The sequence below is a fragment of the Musca autumnalis genome, unplaced genomic scaffold (genome assembly GCF_047663935.1).
Source record: "Musca autumnalis isolate F117 unplaced genomic scaffold, ASM4766393v1 scaffold_1, whole genome shotgun sequence".
Classification (NCBI taxonomy): domain Eukaryota; kingdom Metazoa; phylum Arthropoda; class Insecta; order Diptera; family Muscidae; genus Musca; species Musca autumnalis.
The window spans coordinates 231,561,830-231,587,479 of NW_027411644.1; the positions used below are offsets into that span (position 1 = coordinate 231,561,830).

Genomic DNA, 25,650 nt, shown 5'->3' on the forward strand with positions numbered 1-25,650 from the left:
CTAGGCCAATTATATTTCCCATGGTTGATGAAAATGCAGCATTCAGAGCTGATGAAATCGGTCGGTCTGCTGATGGAGACAATTATGGGGAGATGGTATGAACCAAGCGAAACGACGGGTTGCCAGGTGACGATATTTGTCAGACCAGGTGACACGATGGTTATATATAGCGAACTGTGACACTCGCCGCTAATTCTGGTAAAATCGTCCTCATTGACCGTGCAAAACGCAGAGCTGTCGGCCAGCACTATAACCCTATTGCCATTGTTGTGCTGTGTGTGCTGCTGCTGTTGGGGGGACTGCGAGAGAGTCGCGTATTCTGATGAGGACAATGAGTAACTGTCGTTGTTCCTCGCATGAACGAGTCTACGAATGCGAATGTCACAAGTTGAGCACATCCAAATTGGTTTTCCACCGTGCCCGCACGGACCAAAAGATTCCGGAACAGCCATTTGAGGATATGCGGAAAAACGATACAAATACAAACATAGGGGTGGACCGATATGGCCCATCTTCGAACTAAAACTAAGTTTGGGCAAAATATCCCTTCGAGAGTTATCGGGCGGACCAGCCAGACAGACGGACGGACGGGGCTCAATCGACTCTAAATTGTCTGAAACTAATTTTGTCCAAAATATACTTGGGGTATAAAACAATTTTTTCGATGAGGCCTCGTTTGCTTAAGGCTGAGGGCATAAACATCCTGCGGACTCATGATGAGCATTTAAGTCCTCAAAGACCAAACGCTTATGAACCTCCAAAAGTGGGCTAATGTACTTCTCCCATATATTTCGGGTACGGCTCATTAGAGACAGGCGGACTCATGATGAGCATTTAAGTCCCCCAAAGACCAGACGCTTATGACCCTCCAAAAGTGGGATAACGTTAGTCCTTTCCCCTGGAGTACAGCTTCTTATCGGAGGGATGTAAACGTTATGTTACTCTACCTCGGTATTCCCACACCTCACTACTACCCTCATATATTTCAGGTACGGCTCATTAGAGACAGACTCAAACGAGAGAGGTATTGCACAGACTGGAGCAATAGAAAGTTTATCACCTCCACTTCTTGTGCGATCCATCCTCAGTACGTTGTAACCATCACAACGCTGTGACCATGATATTCTTCCGACTCATGAAATCCACTTTTCCCTCAATTTTACTTCGGAGTCCGTTGCAATTAAATTGCAAAAATATGCCTTTTTGGAACAGCAACGGCCGGTGTAAATGCGAGTTGCGGTTGCTCTTGGAGAAAGTCTCATATTCTGATGACGACGAGGACTCACTGGGGACTGTGTTCACATAGGGAGTGGCGACGATGTAAACTGTCGATTCTACTGCATACCAAAGCTGCATGTTTTTTTTTGTTTCGCCTGTTAATAGAATTTTAGATGAAAACAAGTAAGAAAGTATCAGTCAGCTGTGTTGGCAGAGTTATACCCTCAGCCACTGACCAAAAAAACCAAACACAATAATTATGCCGTATTTAAAATATACTGATTTTGTATCACGAATTTGCTTTAAAATCTGTACCATACCAAATCACTGTCATATACCAAACATTTTTAGTAACCAATATCTTCATAAAGGACTCAAAATAAAGGGTGTCCCAACTAGATCGCATTTTTTGAACGCAATTTTTAAATTTTAAAAAAGACACAGATATTTAAAAAAATCGTAAAACTTTATTATATCGTAAAGTAGACAGAATGGGGTTATGTATGGAACAATTGTTCAAATGTCAACCAATGACACTTCGAATGGCGCCAAATTTAAAAATTGTGTTCTAGTTGGGACATGCAAAGAATTACGCTTTTTGAAAGACATTTTTGAAAACGTTTTAGAATTATCTTGCACAATATCCATTTTAGTATGTGCCGGCAGGGTTTTGGGGCTTAGCCCATTATCTCAGGAAGTATTGACTTACACCGGAAAAAATGTATCGTTGTAAATGAGGCCGCTAGAACAACCGACTGAAAAAAGAATCAGAACGATGCGAGAGCAGCTGCTAAACTTCATTTTATTCGAATTTTGTGTGGGAGGTACCCGACGGAGTGAGCCGATATAGTCCATATTTGAACCCGATCTATATCTGGAAGGAATAATATGATGTGCAAAGCTTGGACCAAATCGATTGTTACCTTCAAGAGTTATTGTTCAGACCATTTTACAGAAAAATTTTGAACATTTGTGGGGGACGTAGCCGAAGGAGTGGACCGATATGACCCATCTTCGAACTTTAACTAAATTTAGACAAAATATTACGTTACCCAAAATTTGGTTTTAATCGGTTGATCTGTTTGAGAGTTATTGTGGGCACCAGACAGACAGACGGACGGATATGGCTAAATCTACTCCAAATTGTCTGAAACGAATTCCGTCCAAACATACTTGGGGTCTAAAACCGAGGGTGAGGGTATAATCAATGTCTCTTTAACTGACCATCCCACTAAACAATTCCCTACCTTGTTTTCATAAAATAATATATTTCGCTACATTTATCTTTAATAGTGATTTATATGTAATGTTTCCTTTTACACTTTCTATAAAATTTATTAATAGCCATTTTTATACCTTTTGCCTCTTTTAGGTTTGGCTGGATTACGACTCATTAAAGTTTCCATACCCAGTTATAAAATGCGAGGTGAATCGACATTTATGGAATGCCAATATGAATTGAATAGGTCGAAAAGTCTTTATGGCGGCTTACATAGAAATCGAAATCACCACAGTCATGGGCAATATCAACAGCAACAGCGTCATCAGTATCGGCAGTATGGTGGCGGCCATACAGGAGGCAGCATTGTACATTATGATGATAACGATGATATTCCACAACATAAACGTACACATACACATTCACAACAATCGTATAAGCAACAGCGACAGCAGCAACAACAACAGTATCAATATCAGCACAGGCAACCCTACTACCAGTCACAAATCCAGACACATAAAGCTCTGTGGCAGGATATGAGTAACATTAGAAGTAGAAACAGTAATGGTGCATCTTCTTCTTACCACCAACAACATCTACAGTATCCATTTTTACCACAAAAACAAAAACGTCAATACAATCCTGAATATCCAACACTACCACCCTCACCATATGGTCATAGTGTATATCGAGGGAGATCCCAAATGTCCTCTATTTCGCATTCATCATCCTCCTCCTCGTCATCGTCGTCACAGTCTTCCCCTGCTATATCATCCTCGGGCAGTCATACTAGCAATTATGGTGGTCGTGTTGGTGCCAGCACTTACACAGGCCGAACCTACTCCAACACAGGTACTGGTGTTTTCGGCAGTAGCAGTAGTTATGGACATCACGATGATAACTTTGGCGATAGTAATGAACGTGAAGAGCAGCACATTGACGAAGACAACTCTCACGACGAAGAGGATGATTTCGACAATGAGGCAGACAGCGACGGTGATGAGGATGAACACGACGAAGAGGAGGGAGAGGATTTGTATGCCATTAAATGGTACAAGGATAATGAAGAATTCTATCGTTTTGTGCCAAAAGCGAATCCACCAAAAACGAGTTACAGAGTTGATGGTGTACGAGTTATTGTAAGTATGAATTATTATTGCTTTTATGGTTGCATACACACACATATACACACACTCATGCTCTTATTTTAGAAAGAAAGGAAATTACATTTTCAAGATAAAGCACGAACATACCCTTACCAAAAGATACTTAGACGCACACACAATTTGAGGCTTGCTAACTCCAGGACATGCAAACAAAACCACCTGCTCTCAATGCATCCTCGAAAGTTCCTTTGTTGCGAAAGTTTTATTTATCTTACCATCCGTTTTGTGTCCAGAGATTGCACTCTTGGGGGAAAGTTCATAGTCAGAACCAACTAAGCAAAATTATAAAGAGAAAGTACAGATAAAATAACATCAAATAAAACCCACTAATATTTCGGGTGCCACCGTGGTGCAATGGTATGCACACCCGCCTTGCACGCAGAAGGTCGTGGGTTCGATTCCTCGGCCAGGCAACATCAAACATTTTCAACGGTGGCAAAATACCCCTCAGTAATGTTGGCGACATTTCCTGAGTATTTCAGCCATGTAAAACTTCTCTATAAAGTGGTGTCGTAAGACACGCCGTTCGGACTCGGCGATAAACAGTAGGTCCCATATCATTGAGCTAATATGTATCGGGGTGCACTCATTGATATGAGAGAAGTCTCCCCTGTCCCGTCTGGGATGTTTGTGGAACAATTATATTATATATATATATATATATATATTTCCTCCATTCATGTCATATACAAAGCAATGTGCACTTTTGTTTGAAAAAAAAAATTCATTATTGTTGTCATTTTACTTATAATAACGAATCGAAATTTCTATTAAAGTTTAATTTTGGTTCTATTAAAGTTTAAAGTTGGTTGTTTAATTTTGGTCCACATTTTAATTCCTGAAAGGCAAACGAGGGGTACTAAAAACCTTGTGGCCTAGGCAACACGCAGTGTCGCCAGGCGTCATTTGACATTTTTTGGAAAGTTTGACAGTTTTCAGCATAAGTGTACTTAAGACAGTTTGACATGCGATCATGATTGAAACATCTCCAAAACATGGTTTTTGAACGCTTTTACATCATCTTCTGGCGACGAAAATCGTTGACCGTTTTCCTTGACCGTTTTCCTTGATGTGTTGCACTTAAATGAAGTCATTGGATCCCCAGTCAGGGCTGTACGGCGTATGACCCATCAACTCCACGTTTTGTCCGGTCAAACAGACGCTGGTTCCAATCGATGTGTGAGAGCTCATATTGTCATGATGCAGAACGATTCGATTTCTCTTATTCGTTTTTCGAATTTCTCAGGAGACTTCAGGCAACCAAATTCTTGTGTAACACTCATAGAAGAGAAGAGTAATACGTCCATGAGATCTTTTCCGGCCGATGATGGACCACCACAATTTACAATGGATGATGTTGCGCATGTCATCAGGAGCGCTAAATCCTCCAAAGCGTTGGACCCTGATGGAATACCGACAAATTTCAGGTGGAAAGTTTTATACCCACAACGAACACAAAATGCCAAATTTCAGTAATTTCGGTGGGATATTGAGGCCACAACCTTCAAAATACCAGAAATCTGGGTGTACCGTTCTATGGGGGCTATATGAAGGCGTGGACCTATACCGACAAATTTCAGGTGGAAAGTTTTATACCCACAACGAACACAAAATGCCAAATTTCAGTAATTTCGGTGGGATATTGAGGCCACAACCTTCAAAATACCGAAAATCGGGATGTACCATTCTATGGGGTCTATATGAAGAATTGGAACTATACCAATAAATTTCAGGTGGAAAGTTTTATACCTCCAACGAAGACTTAATACCAAATGTCAGTCATTTCGGTGGGATATTGAGGCCACAACCTTCAAAATACCGAAAATCGGGAGGTACCATTCTATGGGTGCTATATGAAGACGTGCACCTGTGCCGACAAATTTCAGGTGGAATGTTTTATACCCCCAATGAAGACTACATGCCAATTTTCAGTCATTTCGGTGGGATATTGAGGGCACAACCTTTGAAGTACCAGAAATCCGGAGGTACCGTTCTATGGGGGCTATATGAAGACGTGGACCTGTGCCGACAAATTTCAGGTGGAATGTTTTATACCCCAACGAAGACTAAATACCAAATTTCAGCCACAAATCCTTGAATATATTTTTGTATATGGTTTTGCATATGTTCATTTTATGCAGATATGTAAACATATGTCTGCACGATATGCAAAATATGCAAAAATTTCTGGGCCTAATTCGATTTATTTTGTAATAAAAGGAGTTTCTGTCTAATCAAATTTTCTCTACGACCATCCTAAACATATATGCATTTGCATAGGATTCCGCTGTCTACTAATCAAATCCTTTGATACTGTCAAGCAGTCCACGCTGTTTGAGGACATTGAGCAGACAACCCTCCGACAAATCTTGACCATTAGACGATTATATGTGTGGACACCAGCCGTAAGTGGAATTCAGGGACAAGAAGTCCATGCCCCGTAGAGTAAAACAAGGAGTTCCCCAAGGTGGGGTGATATCTCCGAAACTGTTTAACCTCTATGTTTCCTGTATTCCGGTCCTCTCCAGACGGCATTGAAATCGTAACGTATGCAGACGATTGTACGATCTTGGCATCAGGTACATTCCGTGATGACATTTGTGAAAGGCTGAACTCCTATTTGACTGATCTTACCACATTTCCACGCGAGGAATATAGTTGAATGTCATGGCCTATGGTAGCAGAATTTCGAATTCGGTAGCATGTTATCGTCGCCCGCGCATGCCGAAGCTATCTGCGACAACCTGAAATCCAGTAATAAGGTCCTCAAGCCCCTACCCAGCAACACTTTAGGGTGCAGTTTAGTCCCCGAATCTAAGTGGCACACGATGGAAAAATATTCAAACTTGTCAGAATGCCGCTCTGATATCAGCATAACTCGAGTGTACAATCTATATGAGGAGGCAAAGATTCCTCCAGTACAGCAACACAGTCGCATGCTTTCGTTGCAGTACCAGCTCAGGTCTTACAGTGAGAGCCATATCTATCACCATATGGTGGATAGGCCCCGCCCATTCAGACAGATCAATGGGAATATTCAAGATCTTGTAGAAGAAGTTCAATGTTACAAGAGAGAACCCCGGGATCAACAAGCATATCAAACGGCTTTGAATAGCATTAATACAGACACAGTTGTAGATGCCATACGCAACTATCGTTTGAATGAGGTCCTCTGAACACATCCTGCATATATCGCAGCTGAACAGCGTCAGTTACCACTACAAACCCGAGTGGTTTTAGTTAAACTACGATTGGGATAGCCGCCTAAACTCATATATGTCAAGGATCGACACTGTGTAAAACATCTGCTCACCGTGCGGCACAGGACCTTTTCAACTGCCCCGCCAAACCTACCCAACTTACTCCAGTGGATCTGTGGTTACATCCCATTGTAGCAGCCACATTCATGGAACTGGAGATAGATCCAGAGCCATATTAAGCAGATGAACGAATATACAAGCATAAAATAAAAAAAAACTGTGACAACAACAACCGAAATGACTGACATTTAGTATTCGATATGGGTCATGGCACAATTACCCAGGTAGTGGCATCGTAAAATTTTTAATATGTTATGTCAAAACTTTCTTATGTTGTTGGGAAATTAGAACAAAAATAATTTTTTATAAAGGGATTTGACTTTCATATTCGATCAGCTGGTGTGATACCACTACTGGTAGTTCTGCCATGATATGGGTATAAAACATGCCTACTGAAAATTCAGCCAGCACGTTTAATATAGCCCCTATAGAAGAGGTATTGCGGGTACTCAGATCGATGTGAAGTCTTTTAAAGGATTAGTCAGTCTACTGTAGCGACTGTAACTTGGTATCTCGGATTTTAAGCTCATCAGTGAAAATTGATCATCTTCTTGGTTAATTTTTAGGTATATTCGTAATATGAAGGTATTTACCTCCAGATTTTGCATACACATTCACATATCATTGGTATTGCACCTTATTTAAAATAAAGGAAGGTATCAGTACTTTCATAAACCAAAGGAAACTAATTGTTCCATTTTACTTCAAAACAACTCCTGGTAGAGGATATTACGCCTTCATTACTTATTTTAATTTCAGTCGGAACAAGAAAATACAAGTTGAGTAAAATACATTTTTTATTGTTTTTTTTTCAGGAGGAACATTCAGACAGCTCAAGAGTTCTCTTAAGAGGGCTAACAATTAATTCAACAGGATTATACCGTTGTGAAATATCAGCCGAGGCTCCAAGTTTCGCCTCGGTGCAAGGTGAAGGACAAATGGATGTTGTGTGTAAGTATTATAAATAATTCTTTTTATGTTACAAAATAATTAAAAAAAAAATACATTTATGAATGCGCTGCGAACCGCTGTTGATTTCATTTACTTTTTTGTTTTTGATGTAAATTTCATTAGAAGAATTGCTTTTGTTAAAAATAGTTGTGTTAACAATAATTTAATTTACGGTACGCCTGTAGAACCGTTCTTTGAACAATAATTATTAATTTACATTTAAACACCTTGGAATGGAAAAGTAATTCAATATCGATTCGTAAATGCGTTTGGTAAATCTATTATATATTAATTTAATGTTCTTTGAATAAAATATTCATAATTAGTAGAAAATTGTTCATATGTGGTCTCCACACATTGATTGCAGTCAATTAGATGAATATTTCATATGGGTGTTCCGGAAGTAGTTAGTTGTTGTTGTTGTAACAGTGTTTTATTATTATGTTTGTATGTTCGTTATCCTGTTCAATCTGGCTCTGGGTCTATCTCCAGTTCCAGGAAGTTGGCTACTTCGATGGGATGTAACCACAGATCCACTGGAGTCAGATGAGTAGGCTTGGCGGGGCAGTTGAATAGGTGCTTAGTAACTTTCGGGCCCATGCCGCATACTGGGCAGATGTCTTGCACGGTGCGATCGATTCCCGCCCAATAGGAATTAAGGCGACTGCAATATCCTGAGCGTAATTGAGCCAAAACTACTCTGGTTTGTCGTGGCAGCTGACGCTCTTCAGCTGCGATAGTTGGGGGATGTGCTCCGATGACTGCATTCACACAATAATTGCTTATGGTCTTAGCAACTGTGTCCGTGTGATTGCTGTTCAAACCTGCCTGATATGCCTGTTGATCTAGAGGTTCTCTCCTATATTGTTGGACCGTAGTCTCTAGAGCATGAATATTCTTCTTGATATGCCTGGGTGTATCGGTGGCCAGCAGATGGTGATTGGGATGGCTCACACGGTAACACCCGAGCAAGTACTGCAACGATAGCATCTCATTATGTTGTCGTAGATGGTCCACTGTAGATTTGAGGAGGCACCCTGCTGTTCCCAAGGCGGCGTTGTGACAAATATGAATCTTATCCCACAGCGTGTCACATAAATTCGGGGACCAAACTGGCGCCGCATAGCTTACCACAGACCGACCTATCGCTTTATACGTGGTCAACAAGGTTTCCTTATCTGCACCCCAAGTGCTGCCGGCTAGGGACTTGAGGACCTTGTTCCTACATTTCAGTTTATCGCAGATAACTGTGGCATGCGCGGACGACATGAAAGTGGTGTCGAATGGGACCCCAAGAATTTTGGGGCAGTTTGTGGTCGGAATTCTGTTACCATCGACCCTGATATTCAACTCTCTTCTATACTGCGCCGTCCATGTGGTGAACAGAGTGGCCGTCGATTTAGTGGCGGATATCTGCATATTCCTCACGTGGAAAAAGGTGGTAAGATCGGTTAAATAGGAGTTCAGTCTCTCACAGATGTCATCAGTGTAGGTACCTGACGCCAGGATCGTACAATCATTCGCATACGTAACGATCTCAATGCCGTCTGGAGAGGACGGAATACAGGAAAAGTAGAGTTTAAACAGTTCCCGAGATATCACCCCTCCTTGAGGAACTCCCTGTTTCACTCTACGGGGCTTGGATTTCTTGCTCCTGAATTCCACGTATGACTGGCGACCACACATATAGTTGATTATCGATATCCTCGAACAGCGTGAAGTGCTTGACAGTATCAAAGGCTTTTGATAAGTCAAGCGCCACCATCACTGTTCTATCACACGGCCGTTTCTGGTTGAGTCCTCGACAAATATATGTGGAGATGGCGTGCAGTGCTGTAGTCGAATCCATGCTGATGATCGGCAACTTGATAGCTATTTCTAATGCTGGGAAGGACTAAGGCCTCAAGACTCTTCGCTACAGGTGAAAAAAGCGAAATCGGCCTGTACGATTCACCTTTGCTGACATCCTTGCCTGGCTTCAGTAGCGGGACCACCCTGCCCATTTTCCAGACTTCGGGAACAATAAGGGTGGCTAGCGACAGGTTGAGAACTTTAGTGAGATACTCCACTCCCGGCTCATCAAGCTGTTTCAACATTACCATGGAAATTCCGTCAGGGCCCAACGCTTTGGATGATTTAGCGTTCCTGATGGCATTCGCAACATCATCAATTGTAAACTGTGGTGGTTCATCCTCGGCAGGAAGAGATCTAATGCGACGTAACACTCTTCTCTTCGCCCTGTCACTCTCGGGGTGCTCGACCAATAGTCGACTGAAGTAACTTGCACACCTCTTCGGGTCAGTCAACGTAACGTCGCCAAACGTGACTCCCTCCTTCCGGATTTCGAGAGTGACTTAACCGTTGTCCCCAATTTGCTTATACCAATGTTGCAACTCTTCAGATGATTTAACAACCTGTTCCGCTTATATTCGCCGACCAGCCTGTTCGACGAAGCTCATCACGCTCATTTGCTAATCCCGTCGCCTTTGCTGTGAAATTTGGTCTTACTTCTGGTATTCGACCAGCAGGTATATGGCGAGCGGCTGCAGCATTGATGATGTCTCGGAACGTCCTTTCCGCTACCCGAACATCAGAAGGATTTGGCAATTCTCTGAAGCGGTGATTGGTGAACTCTCTGAAACTCGGCCAATCAGCTTTCCCATGATTGACGAATGTGCGGCGTTCAGAGGTGATGAAATCGGTTGGTCTGCTGATGGCGACAATTATGGGGAGATGGTGTGATCCAAGGGAAATGACGGGTTGCCAGGTGACGTCATTTGTCAGACCAGGTGACACGAAGGTTATGTCTGGCGAACTGTGACACGCTCCTCTAATTCTGGTGGGGGCGTCCTCATTGACCGAGCAAAACGTAGAGCTATCAATCTGCTCAGCCAGCGCTATACCTCTCTGGTCGTTTCCGAGGGCCGAATGCCACATCTCATGATGCACATTAAAGTCCCCCAAGACCAGACGATTATGACCTTCCAAAAGCGGGCTAATGTCAGACTTATAATCTAAGATACAGCTTTTTCTCGGCGGGATGTATACGTTCAGCAACTCTATCTCGGCAGTTCCACACCTGACTGCTACCCCCATACATTCCATGTACGGGTCATTAAAGGCAGGCTCAAGCGAGATAGGTCTGTATTGAACAGACTGGTGAAAAAGAAAGCTAATCCCCCACCTCCACATATGGTGCAATCCTTCCTTATTACGTTGTAACCATCAGAATGTACTGAGCTGTGGTCGTTCAGCATGGTTTCCTGCACCGCCGCGACCTTGATCTTCTTCCGATTCATAAAGTCCACAATTTCATCGATCTTAGCTCGGAATCCATTGCAATTAAATTGCAAAAAAGATGCATTTTCTGGGATTGGAACAACAACGGCTGGTGTTAAATGCTGCGCGTGCGGCTGCTGTTTGGGGGACTGCGGGGGAGTTTCGTAATCCGACGACGAAGGAGTTTCGTAATCTGACGACGACTCACTGTGGGCTGTGTTCGCGCAACATGCAGCAACATAGTCCCTATCGTAGTCCCTCGCGTGGCCAAGTCCAGAGCAACCCCTCAAATGCACCCACTGCTGACATCTATGCATCTCACCGAAGATTGGATATGGGTGAAGATGAGGATGTGACAAACCGAGGACAAATATATTGGTCCTGGGTTTTCCTCCGTCCCGGCACGGACCAAAAGAATCCGGAGCAGACATTCCGGGATATGCCGCTCCCAGCACAGAAAATCGAAACAAATACAAACACATGTACACTGAGGTGACAGCCGCTGATGTTGTGTGGTCAATCCGGTACAGAGAACCCGCTGTAGTGGGATTGGGAAGTAGTTAGTTGACCTTCTTAGTTACCCAGCCAACAATTTTTGCCGATGGCTTTGACATCAGATTTTTTTCCGAGATTTCCTAACCTTTTTTCCGATTATTTTCCGAGTGCTCTGCGCATTCTCTGAAAGGAAATTTTGATTCGATTTTTTTCGGATTAATTTCCCAGTACTCAGCACATATTCTGAAAGGAAATTTTTATTGTTTTTATACCCTACACCACACTAAGGTAAGGGGTATTATGTCTTTGTGTATGGTAAGCGGTATTATGTCTTTGTGCATTTGTATGTAAAATGCAGAAGGAAACGAAATAGACCCATAGTTCCTTTTGGCGATATACATATAATCACTTTCTGAGTCGAGTTATGCATGTCCGTCCCTCTGTACATGTATTTTTGTTCGCAACGTACAGGTCGCATTTATTGTCCGATTCAGTTGAAAATTAGTCACAGGAAGAACGCTATAGCTTTTGGTTTTTTTTGTGATTTGGATATAGCTCCCATATATATTTTCGACCGATTTTGCGTATTTGCTGTACCAAACACGCTACACACTTCCGATTGGAGTTACCAATTGTACAGACACTCCTCCACCAAAAATGTTGGACATGGGTCAGATTTTGGAGTAGCCCCCATATAAAGGTACCACTCGATGTCAGGCAATTTAAAGTATTAATATACATTTTCGGCCTAAATTGACTGTATTTTGGTTATGAGCTTCTCAGTGGTCAAAAAATGTGTTTACTAAAAAGTTAAAAATAAAAAAATAATTGAAAAAAATTAAGTTTCAGTGTTTTATTTTGTAAATATATATTTTTTTAATTTTATTGGAAAATTTCTTTGTTTTGTTTGCATGCTGTACCTTGTTTTTAGTTATTTCGCAGCAGTTGAGACGCAGCGGAACAAATTACTATGTGTTTTAAAACAAATGAAAATGGGAAGTTTTGCAAAAAGTTGTTTATAATATATAGTATTGTTAATTATACCCTCAGCCTTTAGGCTAAAGAGGGTATTTACACTTTGATACGACCAAAAATGTGCCTTAATCGATTCAGTTCAAATGTTAGGTATCGAAATATTTTGTCCAGATTCGATTTAAGTTCGAAGATGGGCCATATAGGTCCAATCTCTCAGGTACCTCCCCCACAAATGTTCAAAAATTGTCGCAAAATTGTGCGCACGATAACTCTTGTAGGGCATCACTGATTTGGTCCATACTTTGCACATCGTGTAATTTCTACCAAACTTAGATGAGGTTCCAATATGGACTCAATCGGTCCACTCCTTCGGGTACTTCCCACACAAAATTTCGGAAAAGTTCAGTTTAGGACCTGGTCTCGAATCGCTTTGATTTTTGTTTAGGCACGTTGTATTCGCTGTCCTCTATACGACGCTGTAAGTTTCATTAGGGGCAAGTCCATACGTCCTGAGAAAATAGCCTGAAAGTTACAAAAAACCCTATGACACCGTGTGTAGTGGTTGGGGCGCACGATAACTCTTGAACGGATCTGCCGATTCGGTCCAAAATTTGGCTTTCGTAATATTTTGTCCAAACTTAGTTCAAGTTCAAAGATGGATTATATCGGTTCTCTCCTTCCGGTGCCTTCCCCACAAAAGTTCGAAAATGTTCGGAAAATTTGTGCGTACGATAACTCTTGAAGGGAGTAACCGATTTGGTCCATACTTTGCACATTATGAAATTTCTACCAGACTTGATGAGGTTCCAATATGGACTCAATCGGCAAACTCCTTCGAGTACCTCTCATACAAAATTTCGGAAAAGTTCAGTTTAGGACCTGCTCTTGAATCGCCTTGGTTTTTGTTGTAACATCTTGTATTCACTGTCCCCTATACGAAGGTACAAGTTTCCTCAGGGGCAAGTCCATATTTCCTGAAAAACAAACCCTATGACACAATTTTTATGGGTGGAAGCGCAAGATAATTCTCGAACGGAAACGCCGATTCCGGCCAAAATTTGGCCTTCGTAATATTGTTTCCAAACTTATTTTAAGTTCGCAGGTAAACCATATCGGTCCACTCCTTCACTTACCTACCCCACAAAAGTTCAAAAATATTCGAAAAAATTGTGCGCACGATAACTCTTGATGGGAGTGACTGATTTGGTCCATACTTTACACATTCTCATAATATCTACCAGATATAGATCAGGTTCGAATATGGACTATATTTGTCCACTACATCCCGTACCTCCCACACAAAATTTTGGATAAGTATACTTCAAGACCTGCTATTGAATCGCTTTGATTTTTGTTGAAGCAGCTTATATTCGATGGTAAAAGTTCTTTGAGGGGCAAGTCCATACTTCTTGAGAAAACAGCCCGAAAGGGTGTAAAAACCCCCTATGGCACCCCCATGGTCTATTTCGGTCCATTCCTTTATCAACATTTCCTAATCAACATTTTTGTCGGTTCATACGACCCCCTAAATACATAAGTTTTTTGTGAAAAAAGTATTTCAATTTGCACAGGCTGAGGGTATATCTCTGTCGGCAAAGCCGACTGATACTTTTTTACTTGTTTTATTTTAGAAACGTTGAATAAAGTACAACAGCGTGATGGCATATGGAAACTTTATTAGGAAAGGCTCTATTTTAGAATGAATGCTATAAAATCCAATTTATAAAGTTCAACAAATAAAGAAAGATAAAACTTTCGAAAATATTCCGATTTTTTCCGAATATCGGATCAAACATCTGATAATTTTCCGAATTTCGTATCAAACATCAAATTTTTTTCAATATTCTGAAAAAGTATCCGAAATTCATCATATTTTCTGTCCATTTTCGGTCGTTCGTTTAGAGTTTTAACCGAAATTGTGCAGAAAATCGAAAATGCCCTTAAAATTTTCCTTTTTCATTCGAGGATGTTTACGTATTCGTTCAGAATTCCGATTTTTTTCCGACAAAACATCCCGAATTCGTAGGCATCTTCACAAAATTTTGTTCCGATTTTTTACGAATTCGACATCAGCATCGGAAACTTGTGCAGAACTTCGTTCCGAATTCGTAAAAAATCGGGTATATTCATTTCCAAGCACGTGTTACATTCGTGTGTTTTGTTAAGTAAGCAACTAGCAAACATCTTCTGAGGATCTTATGGATGGGTTAAATTAAATGCTATAAATTTTAAAATGATTTAAAAAACTCAAGGTTAAAATCAAAAGAAAAAGGTCTTGTTAGAATGTCATCATATACACACATACATTTCTCTACATTTTACAATAAAGATAACTTTGGCACTTACATACATCTGCTATACCCACTGTAACTATATAAAAACGTGTGAAAACAGACTTCCGCATGTAATCTTTTTTGTTGAATTTAGTTTTGTAAAACTTAAGCACATTCATATATTCCAAAGAATTCAGGTCACGTTTTTTACTCATCCAACCAAATCAACTTTCAGTTCACCCAACAGAGACAACAAATCATCAGTCCAACGAATTGAATAACACATTAGTTAAAACATCATCATCATCATCGTCATCGGTAGGACATATTTTATTGAATAAAATAAAAATCAAAATGAAAAACTGAAAAACTGAAAACTGTTCTATAATGATGTATTAAGTCTATTTGTAAATGTTAAATTAAGCAAATAATATTGCGAAACCTTTCAATTAAAGCTACATTTTTCCGTTTTAATTTTCAATAGATTTGCCACGTGATGGACCCCACATAAAAGGCCAACAATTTCAATATCAAATTGGTGAAATATTAAATTTAAATTGCTCATCGGGAAAATCACATCCTGCATCACATTTGCAGTGGTTTATCAATGATCAGCCGGTAAGTGTTCATAGCTATTTAATTTGTAGTTATTTTAAGTGGAAACACTAACTGTACAACATGCTGTATAATGTGCGAAATAAAAAAGGGCCGCTTTATTTTAAAACGGCGACCTGACATAACGCCCCATGACATTTGGACACAACGTCAAAAAATTTTTGGGCGTTATGTCTACTTACAATGCGGACACAACCCCCAACATATTATCGAGGTCTGTATAAATCAGAAGATTACTTACTAAAATTGTTTGGTATATGGGAAATGTTTCATATTACATTTCCAAAAATTAAAATTTTTCTTTTCGGCCAACATCAAAGATTTTTGGTACGTAGGTTTAGAAAAAAATCCCCAGTACAAATCCGCTGGCGAGCAAATTTTGGTTGTTGCGGACAAAAGTTATTGCGGTTTTAATTCTGCTTTTAAGAAAAAAAATATTATAAAAAACGCTAACTATTTTAATGAGCACAATTGTCACTAAAAAGTTATCACGAAGGGACATAAGTGAGTATATTGCATAATATTTGTAAAATGTTTAGATGATGATTAGGCTTCTTAAACGGAAATAGAGTTCAAATAAACCGTTTTCATTTATATGTATTTTAAAAAAAAATGTGTAAATCGCGTAATTATCAAAATCACTTTGTCCGCATTTAAATTTGTATATAAGTTAACGTTACACTCTGATAAACAACTGAGTTCAACGATTGTTGTAACCTGATACTTTATAAATGTGAACGTACTCCAGTACTGCAAGACAGCGAAACAACGTTTGCTGTCGAATAAGCAATATTTGGTATCAGCTATAATCAAAGCTAGGTTTATGATTGTTATTGGTCATTCTTATTAATACTTTGAATAAGCAAGGCACATAGTGCCACCAACAGATTAATTTAATAAAGTAAATAAAATCAACAAGTGCATAGCACTGAACTAAACATCAAGTGTTTTAATAAAATCACAAGGATCTCCCGGCAACTCAACAAAGTGCGTAGCATTGGATTAGACGAGAAGGCCTTTAACTAAGACAACAGGAATCCTTTTAACTGGCGCCCAACGAGAAGGAAGGACAGCCCCCTAGTAGCGACTGCAAACAGGAATTTTCGTACGAGATAGCTGCGACCGTGAAACATGAAGTTTATTATAATAACAGTAAGTTAGTGAAGTAAAAAATTATTGTTAGTAATAAGCATCAAAGAATAGAACACAAAATTAAATTAAAAATTTATTAAAGTAAACATAACGTAATAATTTCAAAAGGAAGTGATCTTTAATATTAAGTTAAAAAGCGTGAAACAAAAATTAAGAAAGCAACGCAACATAAAATTTTCGAAAGAGAGTGTCAAAGAAAGTTTGTAATAAAAGTAGTAGGCAAATTTGGAATTTATGTTAAGTGACCTGGAGGATTTAATCAGCAAAGTTGAAACTATGAGTGTTTCCAACAATACAACCCAAAATTCTGGTGGCACCACCAAAAAATTCAGTTTTTTCACTGAGAATCAAACAAGTGAGTTGATTAACGTTATAACAGAAACGGTGGCAAACCTTTTAAAAGGTGGGGAGGATAACTGCACTACCGAAGACGTCAATATAAACGCCCCGGAAAACTTATCTGATTGCGAAAAAATTCCCGATATAGTGAAAACTTTAAGAGAATTTTCAGGGAAACCCGGAGAATTCAACTCCTGGAGAAAGGCAGTTGACAGAATCATGTCCCTTTATGAACAACATAAAGGTACAGCAAAATATTTTGCGATTCTTCACACCATTAGGCACAAAATTGTCGGCGACGCCGACACGGCTTTAGAGTCATATCGAACTCCATTAAATTGGAGGGCAATAAGAAAATGTCTGGTACTTCACTTTTCAGACAAAAGAGATATTTCAACATTGGAATATCAAATGACTGTGTTGGCCCAGGGAAATCAAACGGTGACGGAATTTTATCAGAAGGTTTACCACCATCTATCCCTAATTCTGGATAAGATTGATTGCTTAGAGCTCGGAAAAGAAGCTCTAGATGTTTTAACCCAAACATTCAGAGACAAAGCATTAGATACCTTTGTCCGAGGGTTAAACGGAAATCTCCCCAGTTTGTTGAGTGTGACAAATCCAACGAGCTTACTACAGGCATTAAACGCTTGTTTAAAATTAGGTAACCTAGGTGTTCGGATACAACAAGCCACAGAAAAAGGTCCGAGGCCCAATAAAAATCTCCAACCAAATCTCCCAAAATTTTATCCTCAATTAACTTTTGAAGCTAACCCACATCATCAAAACTTTAATCATAGGCAAGAATATGCAGGACCAAATTGTAACCGAACATTCCAACAACGGCAATATGGTCAACAAGTTTTTCCAAATAATCTTTCAGCAGTGCCTCATCCTGGATCCAATCAGTTTGGAGGATATCGACCTCCACTCCCTCCAAAACCGTTACCTCCCATGGATGTTGACCAATCTATTCAAACGAAACAAGTAAATTACCAAAATAGACCACAAACTAGTCGTGCATTTGCGTCCAATTATAAACACCAAGCTTCAGAGAATATCCATCAACCACCCAAACATCAAAGAATGTTTAATATCGAGGCTGACATAAAGAACGATTTTTATTCTGAAGTAAATTATCATTATGAAGTAAATTATGATGACGGAACAGAGACAGAGCAAGACGAGCAATCAGGAATAGTTGATGAAGTAAATTTTTTAGATTAGCTTCAACGTTGCCGTATTTCCCATACAAAATGAAAAATGGCAACGAATTGAAATTTTTAATAGATACAGGATCAAATAAAAATTACGTTAAAAGCAAATTCATCAAAAATCCTCTACCGAACAATAAACCTTTTTCTGTGAATTCTGTTGGCGGAATAATTCACATTAACAATCATAGCTTCATTGACATATTCGACTGTGGAACTGAAAAATTTAAATTCTACATACTTCCGGGATTAGAAACCTTTGATGGAATAATCGGAAATGATACTTTAAGGTTTTTAAATGCTGTAATTTTCACAAAGGAATCGTACTTTACGATTCTAAACGGAAAACAATTTCCATTGAAAGAACTTGTGATTAGTGAGGTAAACAACATTACTTTACGACTCAATCATCTCACCCATGAGGATGAGAAGAAAATAAGAGGAATTCTGGATGAACATCCAAACCTATTCGCAGACCCTAATAGGAAACTTACTTTCTTAACAGTAGTACAAGCTGAAATAAATACAACTAGCGATAGTCCAGTTTACTCAAAATCATACCCCTACCCCATGGCATTGAAGCCTGAAATTGACAAGCAAATCGAAGAACTCTTAAGAGACGGAATAATTCGCCCATCTCGTTCAGCTTATAATGCTCCGGTTTGGATAGTACCAAAAAAACAAGACCATTCAGGTACAAAACAGTATCGTATGGTAATTGACTATAGGAAGTTAAATGAGATAACTAGACCTGACAGATACCCTATACCTGAAATAACAGACATCTTAGCAAATCTAGGTGAAAATAAATACTTTTCAACTCTAGATCTAAAAAGTGGTTTCCATCAAATTCCCCTAAAGGAATCTGACATTGAAAAGGCAGCCTTTTCGGTCAAAAATGGAAAGTTCGAATTTACTCGATTACCATTTGGCTTGCGCAACGCTTCATCAATCTTCCAAAGGGCCTTAGACGACATCCTTAGGGACCATATAGGGAAACGATGTTACGTGTACATAGATGACATTTTAATATTTGGTAAAACTAAAGAGGAACACATCAATAACCTGAAGATAATATTTCGAACACTGGAAAGTTCCAATCTGAAGGTTCATCTAGGGAAAAGTGAATTTTTAAAGGAAGAACTTAACTTCTTAGGATTCAACGTAAAACAAGGAGGTTTTTCTGCAAATCCAGACAGGCTTAAGGCTATAGTGAAGTTTCCCCAACCCAAAACAGTTCATGATTTGCGATCATTCTTAGGATTGACTGGACACTATAGAAGATTCGTTAGGGGATACGCCCAAATAGCTAAACCATTGACTTCGATAATGAGAGGTGATATTGGTAGAACTCCTAGAAACCAATCAAAAAAAAAAAAAATAGCATTGACTTGAACCCCGAACAGATTGAAAGCTTTAAGCAACTTAAAAATTGCTTAGTTTCGGATGAAGTCGTATTGCATTACCCAGATTTTGATAAACCATTTGAACTCACTACAGATGCATCAAATTACGCACTGGGCGCAGTCTTATCTCAGAATAATAGACCGATTACGTACCTATCTAGAACTCTTAGTAAGGCAGAAGAGCAATACGCAACTAATGAGAAAGAGATGTTAGCCATCATTTGGGCTTTGAAAGAGTTAAATTGCTATTTATATGGTGCTAGAAACAAAAAATATTCACTGACCACCAACCGCTGACCTTTGCGTTAAGTAACAAAAATACTAACGTAAAAATGAAGAAATGGAAGGCACAGTTAGAAGAATACAACTATGAATTGATTTATAAACCAGGTAGTTCTAACGTAGTCGCAGATGCGCTATCTAGACCCCCAATCACTAACGTGAATTCTTTAACACCAACAATTCACAGTGCTGAAAATTCATCTGAAAATCTCATCCATTCAGTAGAAGTCCCTATGAATACCTTCAAAAACCAAATATTAATAGAAGAATCTGACGTAACCATCGTACCATCGTCACATCGTAAGGGGAAGTGCATTTGATCATGATACCTTAAAAGAAATTTTATTAAAATATCTTAATCCACTTGTGGTAAATTGCATAAAAACTTCGGAATCCTTAATGCTGAAAATGCAATCAATATACCCAGCATACTTCAGCAGTTTCCAAATAAAATTTACACAAATAATATTAGAGGATATTACAGACGAAGAAAGACAGAAACAGATAATAATTGATACCCATAATAGAGCACATAGAAATCACGTAGAAAATAAACAGCAAATTTTAGAAAATTATTACTTTCCTTCGATGACAAGGAAAATAAAGGACATTGTCAAATTATGCAAAATTTGTAAGGAAAACAAATACGAGCGACATCCCAATGTTCCAAAATTGAACCAAACACCAATTCCCACATACCCCGGTCACACTTTCCACATTGACATATTTTCAACCGACAAATTTGAGGTATTAACAGCAATAGATAAATTCACCAAGTTCGTAGTAACTAAAATGCTGGACGAAAAGAGTATAGAAAACGTTAGGAAACCTCTAAGAGAAATACTGTTCTACTTTGGAGTTCCAAAAGTCATCATAATCGACAACGAAAGGTCTTTTAACTCACAATCCATAAAATTTATGTTAGAAAATGAACTCAACATTCAAACATTTACCGCACCGCCTTACAAAAGTGAAGTAAATGGTCAAATTGAGAGATTTCACTCCACCTTGGCCGAAATAATGAGGTGTCTTAAGAACGAACAACCAAATAAAGAGTTCATCGAATTATTAGAAGACAGTGTCAATGAATATAATCACTCTATCCACACCTCCACAGGAAAAAAAAAACCAGTAGATTTATTTTTCGGTAGACCAACAACTTTTGGACCCGAAGACTATGAGCGCACTAGATTGAATACACTTCACCCCGGTTAATTACCTCTCACAAAATTCCAAAAAAATTAGGCAGTTATGCGGGAAAGGCAGTTACGAAAATCCCGCATAGCTACCTCATGTGGGTAGTTATAAAAATCTCATGTAAAGCTTACAAAAAATGACAACAATTAGAACATAATCTTCAAAAAACAAAACTGTGTATAGTAGAATACTTCATTTCAAGTCTAAAAATATCTAAGTTATATTATTTAACCCATAAGAAATTTAGTCATCAGTGAGCATAACATATCACTGGACATGTTCATCACAATTCCGGTAGACATCGAAATTGATTATCTCAGAAATACACCAGCGTGGGTAATAAACCGATAAAAGTATTATTGTATGTTCCTTTTGGGGAAAATATTTGACGGGCAAATATCCGAATTGGGTACTTATAGAAAAGTAGTTAACCGGGAAAGTTTGAACTCATTTATACGAAAAAACTTTGGGGATTAAAGTTGTGAGGCAATTAAACGGGAAAGGCAATTAAGCAGAGAGGTAGATAACCGGGGTGCAGTGTAATTATGAGAAGCTTTTAAAAAAACAAGAATCTGATTTACAATACCACAACAAAAATAAGAAAGAACCCATAGAATATCATGAAGGCCAGAAAATTTTTTTAAAGCAGAACAAACGACTAGGTACTAAGTTATCCAAAAGGTTCAAAGAAGAAATCGTAAAGGAAAATAGACACTCCACAGTATTGACCCAATCAGGCAAAGTAGTTCATAAAAGTCATATTAGAAAATAATATAAATTCATCTGTCTTGAGGTTCTACTTACAGGTTGCCTAGGCCTTACGGAAATCTTAGACTATTCTCAGTCTGAGATTATCTTTATCGAAAATGAAATAGGGAAAATACATACTGGTACTCTCAAAATATTATAAAAAAGGAAACATTGTAATTTGAAAAATGTGCTCAGCACAATAATTACTTAAAACATTAAAAATTGTCCTAATAAAATGTGCATAGCACCGGAAAAAGGACAACATTCATTAATAAATAAAAAAGCATATTTTGTAAATGAGAATAAATAATAAGGCATCTAAAAAATAAATCAAATCATTGTAATTGAATAAATAATAGTAATCTTTGTTTGTAACAATGTTTATAATAAAAGGTGCATAGCACCATAGAAACAACAAACAATAAAAGAAATAACATTTTATGAATAAGAAGAACCAAAAGCTATCTAAGAAGAAAATGAATTAAAAAAATTAAAAAGAAATATTATTCAATTTAAAAATGTAGAACAAGCCCTTAACTTTACAAATGCTAAAATGTTTCAAGAAAATTGTAAAACCTTAACTATTAGACCTATAAGAAAAACTTGGCCACAAAAAATTTAAAACGAAAGAATGAAACATTTGTTATGATAAGCGAATGTAAAAACATAACTGTTGCCACCTTTGTCCAAAATCAAAAGTAATTAACGCTAAAAATGGTGATTGTGCTTCAAAATTATGGAAACAACACAGAAGAAAATTGAAACGCTCAAACAAAAAAATCTACAAAATAGCATTTTAAGTATCAATCGGGACGCTTGATTATTCAGAAGGGAGGAGTTACCCAGCAAAATTTGACGGAAGGGGTTCTTTGCGATGACGTGATTTCATGTCATCTTTTGCATTGGTTCAAAAGAAGTCGTGAAAGATCCGATCTTTTCATTATGATTTGAACCAATGCAAAGGAAGTCGTGAAAGATCCGATCTTTTCATCAGCATTTGTACCCATTTCATCGATCCAATAGAGATGATGTTTGTGTTTTTATTTACACACCTGTTTATTTTCATTTTGGTATGTTCCAGTACTGCAAAAATCTACTAATTTTTACTATTTTTTCCGATAACATAAAGGAAAAATTGTTATCGTAGTAAAAATAAGTAGATTCTTGCAGTTTCTGCATATCAAACAACTAAAACTTCTAAACAATTGGTATTATATGAAGTCCCTACCATCGAGCTAAAAATAGAATCGGACTGCACACATTGCTATATTAAAAGTTCCCTTGTCTGTTCTAAATCTGACATAGAATGAAATCAATCAATGGTCTGTTCCTTTACTTTTGAAAATTGTAAAACTGGCAAAAGTAGCAAAAGTTGAAATCTACTTCCATATGAATTGTATGGTGTCTGAAGTAAAGGAACGCTTTTCGAGTAAAAAGTTGTAAAACTTGAAGATTCTTGCACGTAAAGGAACAGGGCTCAAATCTCGCTTCTTGGAATTTGAAAAAAAAGTCCGAAACGAAAAGGAACAAGAATCTGAAAATAAAGAAGAAAATACTTTTGGAAAGAAACAATTAAAAATAAATTAATTAAGCATAAATGGTATTTTCCATAAAAAGTCTCTCCTCCCCGTTCGTTACATTTTGTTCTTAGAGATCCCTAAAGCAAGCCGGGTTGTAGATCCCTATATATTTCCGTCACTAAACAAAAGAGTATAAATTACCCAAATGTTGTTATAAAATAACAAAATTATAAAATAAAAGTAATTTACGAAATAAAAATACTTAAAGGAGTGCATTTGGAGTCCATGTTGAAATCTGAACTGGTGATGGGAAGATAATTGAAAAAACCTTTTGTAAGATGAAAGAATATCAGTTGCGGAGAACGGAGGAAGTAATCTTTTGCGTTGCAGCGGTGGTGATTACATTGCAATTTTGGATGTAAACTTTTGAAAAACTAAACTGATAAATTAATTGTAGCTATTTCATGAATTCGTTTGAATTAATAAAGAGTTTTGTTTTTCATGAAAACCATATTTCAATACAGCATTTCCATTTTCCAAACAAGACATGAAAATTTCATGCCAAGGGGTTGGTGAAAATGACATGCCAAAGCATTGGTTAAAATGACATGTCAAAGCATGGGTGAAAATGACGTGTCAAAGCATTGGTTAAATGACATGCTTAGGATCCAGAAAAGAACGTCATCTTTTGGGGTCCACGCTCATTTAAAATTCATCGATGAAGATGCTAAAAAGATGACATGCTAGATCACTTGCACCCATGATTGAATGTCATCTTTGGCATCGAACATTTTGCTGGGTAACGTTACACTCTGATAAACAACTGAGTTCAACGATTGTTGTAACTTGATACTTTATTAATGTGAACGTACTCCAGTACTGCAAGACAGCGAAACAACGTTTGCTGTCGAATAAGCAATATTTGGTATCAGCTATAATCAAAGCTAGGTTTATGATTGTTATTGGTCATTCTTATTAATACTTTGAATAAGCAAGGCACATAGTGCCACCAACAGATTAATTTAATAAAGTAAATAAAATCAACAAGTGCATAGCACTGAACTAAACATCAAGTGTTTTAATAAAATCACAAGGATCTCCCGGCAACTCAACAAAGTGCGTAGCATTGGATTAGACGAGAAGGCCTTTAACTAAGACAACAGGAATCCTTTTAACTTATATTTCTCAAAATTTAATTTCGAGGCTAAGATGTAGCATCGACTGCATCTTAGCAACCAAAAACCTATAAAACGTCGCTAATTTGCGCGGAGTTCATACACTTTGTGTCCGCATCCGATTCCCACCGTGTAAATAATCTACATCTATAAATATATATCTATTTCAAGGCGGGCAATGAAGAAGCACACTATATATACTTCCGCTCACATGAATAGAACCCCCTACAAAATTTTCAACTTTAATTTTTTCCCGATTTATGGAATATATGAAGTGTTGAAGTTTAATGGAAATTTAAATGGAAAGTGCTTACACCTTGGAAGTTTTTGCAGATTCTTAAACTGCAATGCTCATAGATGAGAAATATCAGGAAACAAGGAAATTGCGATTTAAGTTCACATTTTTAGGGGTTCTTTAGGTTTTCACATTTTTGCTTGGAAACCGCGAGTCTTATGTAAATGTGTCTAAATAAAATGTTGTAACTGTGAAAATTCTCCACAAGATTGATCTTTATGATATTTTCGTAGGTTTTACCGTTTTTGAGATACAGAAGTTCAAATTGAGACAATGCACTGACTGTATCGCATCCTTATAAAACAATGTCATGCTCAGTGCGCCTTAACTAACTTTTGATGAAAACCGCTTACACATGGGAAGATTCCACGGATTCTGAAACAGCAATGTTCATAGATAAGAAAAATAAAAAAAAAACAGAAAAAATCGCCGGAGGGATTTTTAAATACATCGCGATCAAAATTCACAATTCTAGGTTTTTTTAGGTTTTCACGATTTTGCTTGGGAACCGCAAGTCGTATCGAAATGAGTCTAAAAAAAATGTTGTAGCTGTGAAAATTCTCTGCAAGACTGACCTTTAGGTTTTTTCGTAGGTTCTACCATTTTTAAGATATAGAGGTTCAGTTCAAATTTTTAGGTTATTATCTTAAGTCTTCAAGATTTTGCTTGGAAACCGCAAGTCATATTAAAATGGGACTAAAGGAAATGTTAAAGCTGTGAAAATTCTATACAAGATTGAATGATTTATTTTCCTAGGTTGTACCTTTGTCAAGATATATAAGTTTTATTTGGGAAATTGCCGTAATGAC

The 25,650-nt window shown here is 38.1% G+C and overlaps 1 protein-coding gene across 1 annotated transcript in view; it reads left to right on the forward strand.

Moving 5' to 3' along the window:
* beat-IV (beaten path IV) overlaps positions 1–25,650 on the forward strand; it is a 207,999-nt gene that overhangs the window by 124,080 nt on the left and 58,269 nt on the right. Inside the window, exons 3-5 of the mRNA XM_073960365.1 lie at positions 2,591–3,576; positions 7,739–7,874; positions 15,381–15,514. Of these exons, the coding sequence (XP_073816466.1) occupies positions 2,591–3,576; positions 7,739–7,874; positions 15,381–15,514 (1,256 nt within the window). The remainder of the gene's footprint in view (positions 1–2,590; positions 3,577–7,738; positions 7,875–15,380; positions 15,515–25,650) is intronic.